Genomic DNA, 13,904 nt, shown 5'->3' with positions numbered 1-13,904 from the left:
ACTTTAATTGTTGTCAGAACTAAGGCGTGACTTCATTTGGAACAAAAACCTGACAATAAACATGTTTATGAAGTTATTATAAATAAACCCACATTAGTCAGAAATTAATGCTTCAATAGGAACTCAAAAGATGACCTACATTCAATTGGGAATTGAATTCCACTGCATTCTGCACAGCATTGTCTCCCATTTCCAATTGGTCAAAAATATGATCCACTTTCATTACTTCATCCAAAAACCCAGGCTCCCCTGCCAGTTGTGCCAATTGAGTCGGCGTCAGGCTGGACAATGACTCATTCTATTAAAGGAAAAATGAGATAAAAGTGTTTAATCTTTCTCACTTCACATGTATGAAAAGCTTGCAAGAATGTCACAAAGTGCCCAAAGTTTTAACTTACAAAGGAAATGCTTGGGAAAAATATTAGGAGATCTGAAACGCTGGCAAAGCTGGAGAAATTGCCAAGGTTAGCCATTATCCATTCTTTGCTGTTGACGTTGCTTGAAGACACACAGCCAGGTTCTACGAAATTAGAGGGAAATATGATGCATGTCAACAGATCATTATTCTCGCTCATGTATTTCAACTTCTGCCAAAGCGCTTCAATTACCTGAAGAATCATTTCTTGAAAGGAATGGGCGGATGAAACGACTGTATACCATTTCTTGTTTTTCATGGGTCATTGATTCACTTGGCATGCTGAATGCCCGGATGCTATATTTGGAGGAAGCATTTAAATGAGTAACATTCAAACCATCAGACAATCGATGACTTCTCTGTAACTGGACCCCACATTTATGTGTTAAAGAAGCCAGTATGCTTACATGTCTTGGTATGTCTCACAGCTGAGGTTCATGGAGCTAAGGCACAGCAAGACGTTTGAAGACACTGAGGACGAAAACGGAAATAGCGTCCCCTGGAACAATTTGCTCATTATGGCGTTATCTTGAAGCTTTGTCCGGCTGTTGTTGGAACGTTGAACCTCTAAAAGTGCCTCCAGAAAAGTAGGCACTGATGGATTACTGTTGTTCAGGACCTAGAATCAGAAATGAGTTAATGCATATGCCTAGTATTCACTCATTTGAGCTTTTTTTCCTCTCAACTTACCTGGCCAGCAAACGACAGCTCCCCCAGGTTGAGGACCAATGAAGCTCTTTGAAACAACAGCTTCCACACCTCCAATGGGTACACAGTTTGGCTTTCCAGTGAACACTTAACCAACGCCACTAACTTGCTTGGTGTCATATGTGCAAGCTTCAGTAAAAGGGTGCAAACATGAAAACACAGACAACCATGTCAAAAATGGGCATTACTGGAAACCATGACATGAGACAAAGCTACCATGAAAAAGGCCAAATCTACTCACAGAAGAACAGGCATGTTCATAGATGGTCAAATTGCACAGGGCCACGGACGATGGGCTGTCAGAAAGGACTTGCTCGACCTTTGTGCTAGCAAATGCAGTAGAATAAGTTTGTTGTCCCAGTAAACAACATGGAATCAAATCTGACACATCTCAAAGAATTAAGAAGATCATTGACCTACCCATTGACACAATCACAGATGAGTGTTTCTGGGAAAGGAAGTCATGGACAGTTTAGAAATGATTGATCAAACATTCATACGAATAAAAGATAGCACATTTACCGTTAACGTGAGTCTCTTTGCACTGAAATGGGGGGAAGAAGAATTTGGTGTTCAAAATGTTGGCAGAAACAATGCAATGAAACTCAGATTGAATCCTTTATTCTTGTTGATTGAGAGATGTGTGGCTTATGAACCATATCGATGTCATGCTTAACAAAGGAAAACTTACCTTAAATGCGCCAGGAAGTGGACAGCCTGAATGGGAGAGTTTGCAACGAAAATAGCTTGTTAAAACAATGCAAGAGGAAACCAATAGTTTCTATTATATCTTGCACAATTCATAGCTGCAATTTACAACGTACGGTGGAATCTTTTCTTTAGTGAAGCAATAGTCTCCCTCAGATCGTTGGTTTCACACGTTGGAATGGATCTCATATGATCCTCAAAAGAATGGAGTCTATAGAGTACAATGCAGGATCACATTGATTTATCTTGACACATTTTTAAGAAGTATAAATGCTTCAAAAACTTAGCTTACATTGCCTCGAAGGATTTGCAGGTGATGTTGTTTGGGATGACCTCTGAAAGACTTGGCGTGATGCTTTTAATAAAGGGACTCAACGTCTCTTGGAACAAATGTTTGTATTCATCTTGCTCAAAGGTGTGCACTTCGTCGGAAAGGGCAGTAAGCGCCTGCTTCAGGATTTCCTTTCGGACTTTCCCATTGACAAAGACAACTTTTCCCTGTGGATTAGAGACAATATGCACATTTAAAATTCAGATGATGAAAACTTTATTTCACCGGATGTATTGAGCTAAAGTTGGTTATAGACCATGTAACCAATTCCATTTACTGCTTGAAAGCCTTCACAAGTGTAACATTATTGAGCAACCAGAGAGGAATTTTCATTTCTTTTTTGTCCACCGTAAATCCATTTGAAGACGGCAAGAGCTTTTCAAAATCCAGTCCGTCTTTGAAGTAAGTCAAACAAAAAGAAACATCGTAGACAACCACCTACCTGCTTAATCTTGGTGTAAAGTGTGTGAAGGAAATCTTGAATGTTTTCCCCATCTTCGCTCTCTCTAAAGCTCTGGAAAACTCTCTGTACAATGGCTGGATTTGCAGAGCCTTCAGTGACAGAATCAAGCAATATTTCTGCTTTCTTATCTGTTGTCAGTACATCCAGAACTTCCGTCTGAGGGTAGAAAGTGTTGCGTCAAAAATATTTCATTTGTTAAAAAACAAAAGCTTTTTCTCGTGCAGTTCTTTGTAGTTGCCAACAGACATCCTAGGAAACCTTTAAAAAAAACAACTAAAAGAACACTCACCGGATCAACACCAAGGGACTTTAGATCCTCATTAGACAGATGACTCGAAAATGTAGCAACGTTTGCTTTTAACCATTCGGCATCCCTCCCATCTCTGGGTGTGCAATCTATAATACGTTGAGAGGAGTTATTATATAGGTTTCAAGGAACGGCCAGATAGGAAATTCGGGAGAATGTATTTCTCAATATTCGATAACATACCTCGGATCTTGGGATGGGATATCCAAAGTCTCACCAATTCATCAGCAATTTCCTCTCGCCTACTTGGAGTCATATCCTCATATGCGCCGGATAGCGCTTTGACACTGGCAATTGCAAACAGGAGTCAAAACAAGATTTCTGTTCAAGTGTTTCAAAAAGTAACCGTCGTTTAGGAGACACAGAGGAATCCATCTTTAGAGTTTTACATACACAATCGGTAAGGTGTTGCAATCAAGGTACACAGCTGTCCGCCTGAGCATGCTGTCGTTGAAACGCGAAAGGAAAGGAATCCCATTGAAGTAAGTCTTCCATTCTTCAACTGTGGCGTTTTCAAAAGCGACCAGGAGGATCTCAAAGGTCCGAATCATCAGTCGGTCTGCCACTTCAGGTGAGAAGCTGCCAGCCTGTTGAACCATAGAACACTTTAATTGTTGTCAGAACTAAGGCGTGACTTCATTTGGAACAAAAACCTGACAATAAACATGTTTATGAAGTTATTATAAATAAACCCACATTAGTCAGAAATTAATGCTTCAATAGGAACTCAAAAGATGACCTACATTCAATTGGGAATTGAATTCCACTGCATTCTGCACAGCATTGTCTCCCATTTCCAATTGGTCAAAAATATGATCCACTTTCATTACTTCATCCAAAAACCCAGGCTCCCCTGCCAGTTGTGCCAATTGAGTCGGGGTCAGGCTGGACAATGACTCATTCTATTAAAGGAAAAATGAGATAAAAGTGTTTAATCTTTCTCACTTCACATGTATGAAAAGCTTGCAAGAATGTCACAAAGTGCCCAAAGTTTTAACTTACAAAGGAAATGCTTGGGAAAAATATTAGGAGATCTGAAACGCTGGCAAAGCTGGAGAAATTGCCAAGGTTAGCCATTATCCATTCTTTGCTGTTGACGTTGCTTGAAGACACACAGCCAGGTTCTACGAAATTAGAGGGAAATATGATGCATGTCAACAGATCATTATTCTCGCTCATGTATTTCAACTTCTGCCAAAGCGCTTCAATTACCTGAAGAATCATTTCTTGAAAGGAATGGGCGGATGAAACGACTGTATACCATTTCTTGTTTTTCATGGGTCATTGATTCACTTGGCATGCTGAATGCCCGGATGCTATATTTGGAGGAAGCATTTAAATGAGTAACATTCAAACCATCAGACAATCGATGACTTCTCTGTAACTGGACCCCACATTTATGTGTTAAAGAAGCCAGTATGCTTACATGTCTTGGTACGTCTCACAGCTGAGGTTCATGGAGCTAAGGCACAGCAAGACGTTTGAAGACACTGAGGACGAAAACGGAAATAGCGTCCCCTGGAACAATTTGCTCATTATGGCGTTATCTTGAAGCTTTGTCCGGCTGTTGTTGGAACGTTGAACCTCTAAAAGTGCCTCCAGAAAAGTAGGCACCGATGGATTACTGTTGTTCAGGACCTAGAATCAGAAAGGAGTTAATGCATATGCCTAGTATTCACTCATTTGAGCTTTTTTTCCTCTCAACTTACCTGGCCAGCAAACGACAGCTCCCCTAGGTTGAGGACCAATGAAGCTCTTTGAAACAACAGCTTCCACACCTCCAATGGGTACACAGTTTGGCTTTCCAGTGAACACTTAACCAACGCCACTAACTTGCTTGGTGTCATATGTGCAAGCTTCAGTAAAAGGGTGCAAACATGAAAACACAGACAACCATGTCAAAAATGGGCATTACTGGAAACCATGACATGAGACAAAGCTACCATGAAAAAGGCCAAATCTACTCACAGAAGAACAGGCATGTTCATAGATGGTCAAATTGCACAGGGCCACGGACGATGGGCTGTCAGAAAGGACTTGCTCGACCTTTGTGCTAGCAAATGCAGTAGAATAAGTTTGTTGTCCCAGTAAACAACATGGAATCAAATCTGACACATCTCAAAGAATTAAGAAGATCATTGACCTACCCATTGACACAATCACAGATGAGTGTTTCTGGGAAAGGAAGTCATGGACAGTTTAGAAATGATTGATCAAACATTCATACGAATAAAAGATAGCACATTTACCGTTAACGTGAGTCTCTTTGCACTGAAATGGGGGGAAGAAGAATTTGGTGTTCAAAATGTTGGCAGAAACAATGCAATGAAACTCAGATTGAATCCTTTATTCTTGTTGATTGAGAGATGTGTGGCTTATGAACCATATCGATGTCATGCTTAACAAAGGAAAACTTACCTTAAATGCGCCAGGAAGTGGACAGCCTGAATGGGAGAGTTTGCAACGAAAATAGCTTGTTAAAACAATGCAAGAGGAAACCAATAGTTTCTATTATATCTTGCACAATTCATAGCTGCAATTTACAACGTACGGTGGAATCTTTTCTTTAGTGAAGCAATAGTCTCCCTCAGATCGTTGGTTTCACACGTTGGAATGGATCTCATATGATCCTCAAAAGAATGGAGTCTATAGAGTACAATGCAGGATCACATTGATTTATCTTGACACATTTTTAAGAAGTATAAATGCTTCAAAAACTTAGCTTACATTGCCTCGAAGGATTTGCAGGTGATGTTGTTTGGGATGACCTCTGAAAGACTTGGCGTGATGCTTTTAATAAAGGGACTCAACGTCTCTTGGAACAAATGTTTGTATTCATCTTGCTCAAAGGTGTGCACTTCGTCGGAAAGGGCAGTAAGCGCCTGCTTCAGGATTTCCTTTCGGACTTTCCCATTGACAAAGACAACTTTTCCCTGTGGATTAGAGACAATATGCACATTTAAAATTCAGATGATGAAAACTTTATTTCACCGGATGTATTGAGCTAAAGTTGGTTATAGACCATGTAACCAATTCCATTTACTGCTTGAAAGCCTTCACAAGTGTAACATTATTGAGCAACCAGAGAGGAATTTTCATTTCTTTTTTGTCCACCGTAAATCCATTTGAAGACGGCAAGAGCTTTTCAAAATCCAGTCCGTCTTTGAAGTAAGTCAAACAAAAAGAAACATCGTAGACAACCACCTACCTGCTTAATCTTGGTGTAAAGTGTGTGAAGGAAATCTTGAATGTTTTCCCCATCTTCGCTCTCTCTAAAGCTCTGGAAAACTCTCTGTACAATGGCTGGATTTGCAGAGCCTTCAGTGACAGAATCAAGCAATATTTCTGCTTTCTTATCTGTTGTCAGTACATCCAGAACTTCCGTCTGAGGGTAGAAAGTGTTGCGTCAAAAATATTTCATTTGTTAAAAAACAAAAGCTTTTTCTCGTGCAGTTCTTTGTAGTTGCCAACAGACATGCTAGGAAACCTTTAAAAAAAACAACTAAAAGAACACTCACCGGATCAACACCAAGGGACTTTAGATCCTCATTAGACAGATGACTCGAAAATGTAGCAACGTTTGCTTTTAACCATTCGGCATCCCTCCCATCTCTGGGTGTGCAATCTATAATACGTTGAGAGGAGTTATTATATAGGTTTCAAGGAACGGCCAGATAGGAAATTCGGGAGAATGTATTTCTCAATATTCGATAACATACCTCGGATCTTGGGATGGGATATCCAAAGTCTCACCAATTCATCAGCAATTTCCTCTCGCCTACTTGGAGTCATATTCTCATATGCGCCGGATAGCGCTTTGACACTGGCAATTGCAAACAGGAGTCAAAACAAGATTTCTGTTCAAGTGTTTCAAAAAGTAACCGTCGTTTAGGAGACACAGAGGAATCCATCTTTAGAGTTTTACATACACAATCGGTAAGGTGTTGCAATCAAGGTACACAGCTGTCCGCCTGAGCATGCTGTCGTTGAAACGCGAAAGGAAAGGAATCCCATTGAAGTAAGTCTTCCATTCTTCAACTGTGGCGTTTTCAAAAGCGACCAGGAGGATCTCAAAGGTCCGAATCATCAGTCGGTCTGCCACTTCAGGTGAGAAGCTGCCAGCCTGTTGAACCATAGAACACTTTAATTGTTGTCAGAACTAAGGCGTGACTTCATTTGGAACAAAAACCTGACAATAAACATGTTTATGAAGTTATTATAAATAAACCCACATTAGTCAGAAATTAATGCTTCAATAGGAACTCAAAAGATGACCTACATTCAATTGGGAATTGAATTCCACTGCATTCTGCACAGCATTGTCTCCCATTTCCAATTGGTCAAAAATATGATCCACTTTCATTACTTCATCCAAAAACCCAGGCTCCCCTGCCAGTTGTGCCAATTGAGTCGGCGTCAGGCTGGACAATGACTCATTCTATTAAAGGAAAAATGAGATAAAAGTGTTTAATCTTTCTCACTTCACATGTATGAAAAGCTTGCAAGAATGTCACAAAATGCCCAAAGTTTTAACTTACAAAGGAAATGCTTGGGAAAAATATTAGGAGATCTGAAACGCTGGCAAAGCTGGAGAAATTGCCAAGGTTAGCCATTATCCATTCTTTGCTGTTGACGTTGCTTGAAGACACACAGCCAGGTTCTACGAAATTAGAGGGAAATATGATGCATGTCAACAGATCATTATTCTCGCTCATGTATTTCAACTTCTGCCAAAGCGCTTCAATTACCTGAAGAATCATTTCTTGAAAGGAATGGGCGGATGAAACGACTGTATACCATTTCTTGTTTTTCATGGGTCATTGATTCACTTGGCATGCTGAATGCCCGGATGCTATATTTGGAGGAAGCATTTAAATGAGTAACATTCAAACCATCAGACAATCGATGACTTCTCTGTAACTGGACCCCACATTTATGTGTTAAAGAAGCCAGTATGCTTACATGTCTTGGTACGTCTCACAGCTGAGGTTCATGGAGCTAAGGCACAGCAAGACGTTTGAAGACACTGAGGACGAAAACGGAAATAGCGTCCCCTGGAACAATTTGCTCATTATGGCGTTATCTTGAAGCTTTGTCCGGCTGTTGTTGGAACGTTGAACCTCTAAAAGTGCCTCCAGAAAAGTAGGCACCGATGGATTACTGTTGTTCAGGACCTAGAATCAGAAATGAGTTAATGCATATGCCTAGTATTCACTCATTTGAGCTTTTTTTCCTCTCAACTTACCTGGCCAGCAAACGACAGCTCCCCCAGGTTGAGGACCAATGAAGCTCTTTGAAACAACAGCTTCCACACCTCCAATGGGTACACAGTTTGGCTTTCCAGTGAACACTTAACCAACGCCACTAACTTGCTTGGTGTCATATGTGCAAGCTTCAGTAAAAGGGTGCAAACATGAAAACACAGACAACCATGTCAAAAATGGGCATTACTGGAAACCATGACATGAGACAAAGCTACCATGAAAAAGGCCAAATCTACTCACAGAAGAACAGGCATGTTCATAGATGGTCAAATTGCACAGGGCCACGGACGATGGGCTGTCAGAAAGGACTTGCTCGACCTTTGTGCTAGCAAATGCAGTAGAATAAGTTTGTTGTCCCAGTAAACAACATGGAATCAAATCTGACACATCTCAAAGAATTAAGAAGATCATTGACCTACCCATTGACACAATCACAGATGAGTGTTTCTGGGAAAGGAAGTCATGGACAGTTTAGAAATGATTGATCAAACATTCATACGAATAAAAGATAGCACATTTACCGTTAACGTGAGTCTCTTTGCACTGAAATGGGGGGAAGAAGAATTTGGTGTTCAAAATGTTGGCAGAAACAATGCAATGAAACTCAGATTGAATCCTTTATTCTTGTTGATTGAGAGATGTGTGGCTTATGAACCATATCGATGTCATGCTTAACAAAGGAAAACTTACCTTAAATGCGCCAGGAAGTGGACAGCCTGAATGGGAGAGTTTGCAACGAAAATAGCTTGTTAAAACAATGCAAGAGGAAACCAATAGTTTCTATTATATCTTGCACAATTCATAGCTGCAATTTACAACGTACGGTGGAATCTTTTCTTTAGTGAAGCAATAGTCTCCCTCAGATCGTTGGTTTCACACGTTGGAATGGATCTCATATGATCCTCAAAAGAATGGAGTCTATAGAGTACAATGCAGGATCACATTGATTTATCTTGACACATTTTTAAGAAGTATAAATGCTTCAAAAACTTAGCTTACATTGCCTCGAAGGATTTGCAGGTGATGTTGTTTGGGATGACCTCTGAAAGACTTGGCGTGATGCTTTTAATAAAGGGACTCAACGTCTCTTGGAACAAATGTTTGTATTCATCTTGCTCAAAGGTGTGCACTTCGTCGGAAAGGGCAGTAAGCGCCTGCTTCAGGATTTCCTTTCGGACTTTCCCATTGACAAAGACAACTTTTCCCTGTGGATTAGAGACAATATGCACATTTAAAATTCAGATGATGAAAACTTTATTTCACCGGATGTATTGAGCTAAAGTTGGTTATAGACCATGTAACCAATTCCATTTACTGCTTGAAAGCCTTCACAAGTGTAACATTATTGAGCAACCAGAGAGGAATTTTCATTTCTTTTTTGTCCACCGTAAATCCATTTGAAGACGGCAAGAGCTTTTCAAAATCCAGTCCGTCTTTGAAGTAAGTCAAACAAAAAGAAACATCGTAGACAACCACCTACCTGCTTAATCTTGGTGTAAAGTGTGTGAAGGAAATCTTGAATGTTTTCCCCATCTTCGCTCTCTCTAAAGCTCTGGAAAACTCTCTGTACAATGGCTGGATTTGCAGAGCCTTCAGTGACAGAATCAAGCAATATTTCTGCTTTCTTATCTGTTGTCAGTACATCCAGAACTTCCGTCTGAGGGTAGAAAGTGTTGCGTCAAAAATATTTCATTTGTTAAAAAACAAAAGCTTTTTCTCGTGCAGTTCTTTGTAGTTGCCAACAGACATGCTAGGAAACCTTTAAAAAAAACAACTAAAAGAACACTCACCGGATCAACACCAAGGGACTTTAGATCCTCATTAGACAGATGACTCGAAAATGTAGCAACGTTTGCTTTTAACCATTCGGCATCCCTCCCATCTCTGGGTGTGCAATCTATAATACGTTGAGAGGAGTTATTATATAGGTTTCAAGGAACGGCCAGATAGGAAATTCGGGAGAATGTATTTCTCAATATTCGATAACATACCTCGGATCTTGGGATGGGATATCCAAAGTCTCACCAATTCATCAGCAATTTCCTCTCGCCTACTTGGAGTCATATTCTCATATGCGCCGGATAGCGCTTTGACACTGGCAATTGCAAACAGGAGTCAAAACAAGATTTCTGTTCAAGTGTTTCAAAAAGTAACCGTCGTTTAGGAGACACAGAGGAATCCATCTTTAGAGTTTTACATACACAATCGGTAAGGTGTTGCAATCAAGGTACACAGCTGTCCGCCTGAGCATGCTGTCGTTGAAACGCGAAAGGAAAGGAATCCCATTGAAGTAAGTCTTCCATTCTTCAACTGTGGCGTTTTCAAAAGCGACCAGGAGGATCTCAAAGGTCCGAATCATCAGTCGGTCTGCCACTTCAGGTGAGAAGCTGCCAGCCTGTTGAACCATAGAACACTTTAATTGTTGTCAGAACTAAGGCGTGACTTCATTTGGAACAAAAACCTGACAATAAACATGTTTATGAAGTTATTATAAATAAACCCACATTAGTCAGAAATTAATGCTTCAATAGGAACTCAAAAGATGACCTACATTCAATTGGGAATTGAATTCCACTGCATTCTGCACAGCATTGTCTCCCATTTCCAATTGGTCAAAAATATGATCCACTTTCATTACTTCATCCAAAAACCCAGGCTCCCCTGCCAGTTGTGCCAATTGAGTCGGCGTCAGGCTGGACAATGACTCATTCTATTAAAGGAAAAATGAGATAAAAGTGTTTAATCTTTCTCACTTCACATGTATGAAAAGCTTGCAAGAATGTCACAAAGTGCCCAAAGTTTTAACTTACAAAGGAAATGCTTGGGAAAAATATTAGGAGATCTGAAACGCTGGCAAAGCTGGAGAAATTGCCAAGGTTAGCCATTATCCATTCTTTGCTGTTGACGTTGCTTGAAGACACACAGCCAGGTTCTACGAAATTAGAGGGAAATATGATGCATGTCAACAGATCATTATTCTCGCTCATGTATTTCAACTTCTGCCAAAGCGCTTCAATTACCTGAAGAATCATTTCTTGAAAGGAATGGGCGGATGAAACGACTGTATACCATTTCTTGTTTTTCATGGGTCATTGATTCACTTGGCATGCTGAATGCCCGGATGCTATATTTGGAGGAAGCATTTAAATGAGTAACATTCAAACCATCAGACAATCGATGACTTCTCTGTAACTGGACCCCACATTTATGTGTTAAAGAAGCCGGTATGCTTACATGTCTTGGTACGTCTCACAGCTGAGGTTCATGGAGCTAAGGCACAGCAAGACGTTTGAAGACACTGAGGACGAAAACGGAAATAGCGTCCCCTGGAACAATTTGCTCATTATGGCGTTATCTTGAAGCTTTGTCCGGCTGTTGTTGGAACGTTGAACCTCTAAAAGTGCCTCCAGAAAAGTAGGCACCGATGGATTACTGTTGTTCAGGACCTAGAATCAGAAATGAGTTAATGCATATGCCTAGTATTCACTCGTTTGAGCTTTTTTTCCTCTCAACTTACCTGGCCAGCAAACGACAGCTCCCCCAGGTTGAGGACCAATGAAGCTCTTTGAAACAACAGCTTCCACACCTCCAATGGGTACACAGTTTGGCTTTCCAGTGAACACTTAACCAACGCCACTAACTTGCTTGGTGTCATATGTGCAAGCTTCAGTAAAAGGGTGCAAACATGAAAACACAGACAACCATGTCAAAAATGGGCATTACTGGAAACCATGACATGAGACAAAGCTACCATGAAAAAGGCCAAATCTACTCACAGAAGAACAGGCATGTTCATAGATGGTCAAATTGCACAGGGCCACGGACGATGGGCTGTCAGAAAGGACTTGCTCGACCTTTGTGCTAGCAAATGCAGTAGAATAAGTTTGTTGTCCCAGTAAACAACATGGAATCAAATCTGACACATCTCAAAGAATTAAGAAGATCATTGACCTACCCATTGACACAATCACAGATGAGTGTTTCTGGGAAAGGAAGTCATGGACAGTTTAGAAATGATTGATCAAACATTCATACGAATAAAAGATAGCACATTTACCGTTAACGTGAGTCTCTTTGCACTGAAATGGGGGGAAGAAGAATTTGGTGTTCAAAATGTTGGCAGAAACAATGCAATGAAACTCAGATTGAATCCTTTATTCTTGTTGATTGAGAGATGTGTGGCTTATGAACCATATCGATGTCATGCTTAACAAAGGAAAACTTACCTTAAATGCGCCAGGAAGTGGACAGCCTGAATGGGAGAGTTTGCAACGAAAATAGCTTGTTAAAACAATGCAAGAGGAAACCAATAGTTTCTATTATATCTTGCACAATTCATAGCTGCAATTTACAACGTACGGTGGAATCTTTTCTTTAGTGAAGCAATAGTCTCCCTCAGATCGTTGGTTTCACACGTTGGAATGGATCTCATATGATCCTCAAAAGAATGGAGTCTATAGAGTACAATGCAGGATCACATTGATTTATCTTGACACATTTTTAAGAAGTATAAATGCTTCAAAAACTTAGCTTACATTGCCTCGAAGGATTTGCAGGTGATGTTGTTTGGGATGACCTCTGAAAGACTTGGCGTGATGCTTTTAATAAAGGGACTCAACGTCTCTTGGAACAAATGTTTGTATTCATCTTGCTCAAAGGTGTGCACTTCGTCGGAAAGGGCAGTAAGCGCCTGCTTCAGGATTTCCTTTCGGACTTTCCCATTGACAAAGACAACTTTTCCCTGTGGATTAGAGACAATATGCACATTTAAAATTCAGATGATGAAAACTTTATTTCACCGGATGTATTGAGCTAAAGTTGGTTATAGACCATGTAACCAATTCCATTTACTGCTTGAAAGCCTTCACAAGTGTAACATTATTGAGCAACCAGAGAGGAATTTTCATTTCTTTTTTGTCCACCGTAAATCCATTTGAAGACGGCAAGAGCTTTTCAAAATCCAGTCCGTCTTTGAAGTAAGTCAAACAAAAAGAAACATCGTAGACAACCACCTACCTGCTTAATCTTGGTGTAAAGTGTGTGAAGGAAATCTTGAATGTTTTCCCCATCTTCGCTCTCTCTAAAGCTCTGGAAAACTCTCTGTACAATGGCTGGATTTGCAGAGCCTTCAGTGACAGAATCAAGCAATATTTCTGCTTTCTTATCTGTTGTCAGTACATCCAGAACTTCCGTCTGAGGGTAGAAAGTGTTGCGTCAAAAATATTTCATTTGTTAAAAAACAAAAGCTTTTTCTCGTGCAGTTCTTTGTAGTTGCCAACAGACATCCTAGGAAACCTTTAAAAAAAACAACTAAAAGAACACTCACCGGATCAACACCAAGGGACTTTAGATCCTCATTAGACAGATGACTCGAAAATGTAGCAACGTTTGCTTTTAACCATTCGGCATCCCTCCCATCTCTGGGTGTGCAATCTATAATACGTTGAGAGGAGTTATTATATAGGTTTCAAGGAACGGCCAGATAGGAAATTCGGGAGAATGTATTTCTCAATATTCGATAACATACCTCGGATCTTGGGATGGGATATCCAAAGTCTCACCAATTCATCAGCAATTTCCTCTCGCCTACTTGGAGTCATATTCTCATATGCGCCGGATAGCGCTTTGACACTGGCAATTGCAAACAGGAGTCAAAACAAGATTTCTGTTCAAGTGTTTCAAAAAGTAACCGTCGTTTAGGAGACACA

At 40.3% G+C, this 13,904-nt stretch overlaps 1 protein-coding gene across 1 annotated transcript in view; it reads right to left on the bottom strand.

The window, feature by feature from the left end:
• LOC148060577 (uncharacterized) overlaps positions 1-13,904 on the bottom strand; it is a 48,189-nt gene that overhangs the window by 26,560 nt on the left and 7,725 nt on the right. The window contains exons 28-74 of the mRNA XM_087780424.1: positions 13,724-13,827; positions 13,523-13,629; positions 13,213-13,389; positions 12,732-12,937; positions 12,556-12,650; positions 12,423-12,448; positions 11,714-11,860; positions 11,431-11,642; positions 11,217-11,320; positions 11,007-11,128; positions 10,748-10,906; positions 10,398-10,591; positions 10,188-10,291; positions 9,987-10,093; positions 9,677-9,853; positions 9,196-9,401; positions 9,020-9,114; positions 8,887-8,912; positions 8,178-8,324; positions 7,895-8,106; positions 7,681-7,784; positions 7,471-7,592; positions 7,212-7,370; positions 6,862-7,055; positions 6,652-6,755; positions 6,451-6,557; positions 6,141-6,317; positions 5,660-5,865; positions 5,484-5,578; positions 5,351-5,376; positions 4,642-4,788; positions 4,359-4,570; positions 4,145-4,248; positions 3,935-4,056; positions 3,676-3,834; positions 3,326-3,519; positions 3,116-3,219; positions 2,915-3,021; positions 2,605-2,781; positions 2,124-2,329; positions 1,948-2,042; positions 1,815-1,840; positions 1,106-1,252; positions 823-1,034; positions 609-712; positions 399-520; positions 140-298 (exon numbers count right to left, since the gene is read on the bottom strand). Of these exons, the coding sequence (XP_087636550.1) occupies positions 140-298; positions 399-520; positions 609-712; positions 823-1,034; positions 1,106-1,252; positions 1,815-1,840; positions 1,948-2,042; positions 2,124-2,329; positions 2,605-2,781; positions 2,915-3,021; positions 3,116-3,219; positions 3,326-3,519; positions 3,676-3,834; positions 3,935-4,056; positions 4,145-4,248; positions 4,359-4,570; positions 4,642-4,788; positions 5,351-5,376; positions 5,484-5,578; positions 5,660-5,865; positions 6,141-6,317; positions 6,451-6,557; positions 6,652-6,755; positions 6,862-7,055; positions 7,212-7,370; positions 7,471-7,592; positions 7,681-7,784; positions 7,895-8,106; positions 8,178-8,324; positions 8,887-8,912; positions 9,020-9,114; positions 9,196-9,401; positions 9,677-9,853; positions 9,987-10,093; positions 10,188-10,291; positions 10,398-10,591; positions 10,748-10,906; positions 11,007-11,128; positions 11,217-11,320; positions 11,431-11,642; positions 11,714-11,860; positions 12,423-12,448; positions 12,556-12,650; positions 12,732-12,937; positions 13,213-13,389; positions 13,523-13,629; positions 13,724-13,827 (6,418 nt within the window). The remainder of the gene's footprint in view (positions 1-139; positions 299-398; positions 521-608; positions 713-822; positions 1,035-1,105; positions 1,253-1,814; positions 1,841-1,947; positions 2,043-2,123; positions 2,330-2,604; positions 2,782-2,914; positions 3,022-3,115; positions 3,220-3,325; positions 3,520-3,675; positions 3,835-3,934; positions 4,057-4,144; positions 4,249-4,358; positions 4,571-4,641; positions 4,789-5,350; positions 5,377-5,483; positions 5,579-5,659; positions 5,866-6,140; positions 6,318-6,450; positions 6,558-6,651; positions 6,756-6,861; positions 7,056-7,211; positions 7,371-7,470; positions 7,593-7,680; positions 7,785-7,894; positions 8,107-8,177; positions 8,325-8,886; positions 8,913-9,019; positions 9,115-9,195; positions 9,402-9,676; positions 9,854-9,986; positions 10,094-10,187; positions 10,292-10,397; positions 10,592-10,747; positions 10,907-11,006; positions 11,129-11,216; positions 11,321-11,430; positions 11,643-11,713; positions 11,861-12,422; positions 12,449-12,555; positions 12,651-12,731; positions 12,938-13,212; positions 13,390-13,522; positions 13,630-13,723; positions 13,828-13,904) is intronic.

Source organism: Callionymus lyra, chromosome 18, assembly GCF_982586985.1.
Source record: "Callionymus lyra chromosome 18, fCalLyr1.hap1.1, whole genome shotgun sequence".
In the NCBI taxonomy this organism is placed as follows: Eukaryota; Metazoa; Chordata; class Actinopteri; order Syngnathiformes; family Callionymidae; genus Callionymus; species Callionymus lyra.
The sequence above is the reverse complement of the archived record's forward strand: the minus strand, read 5'-3'. Positions and strand labels throughout refer to the sequence as shown.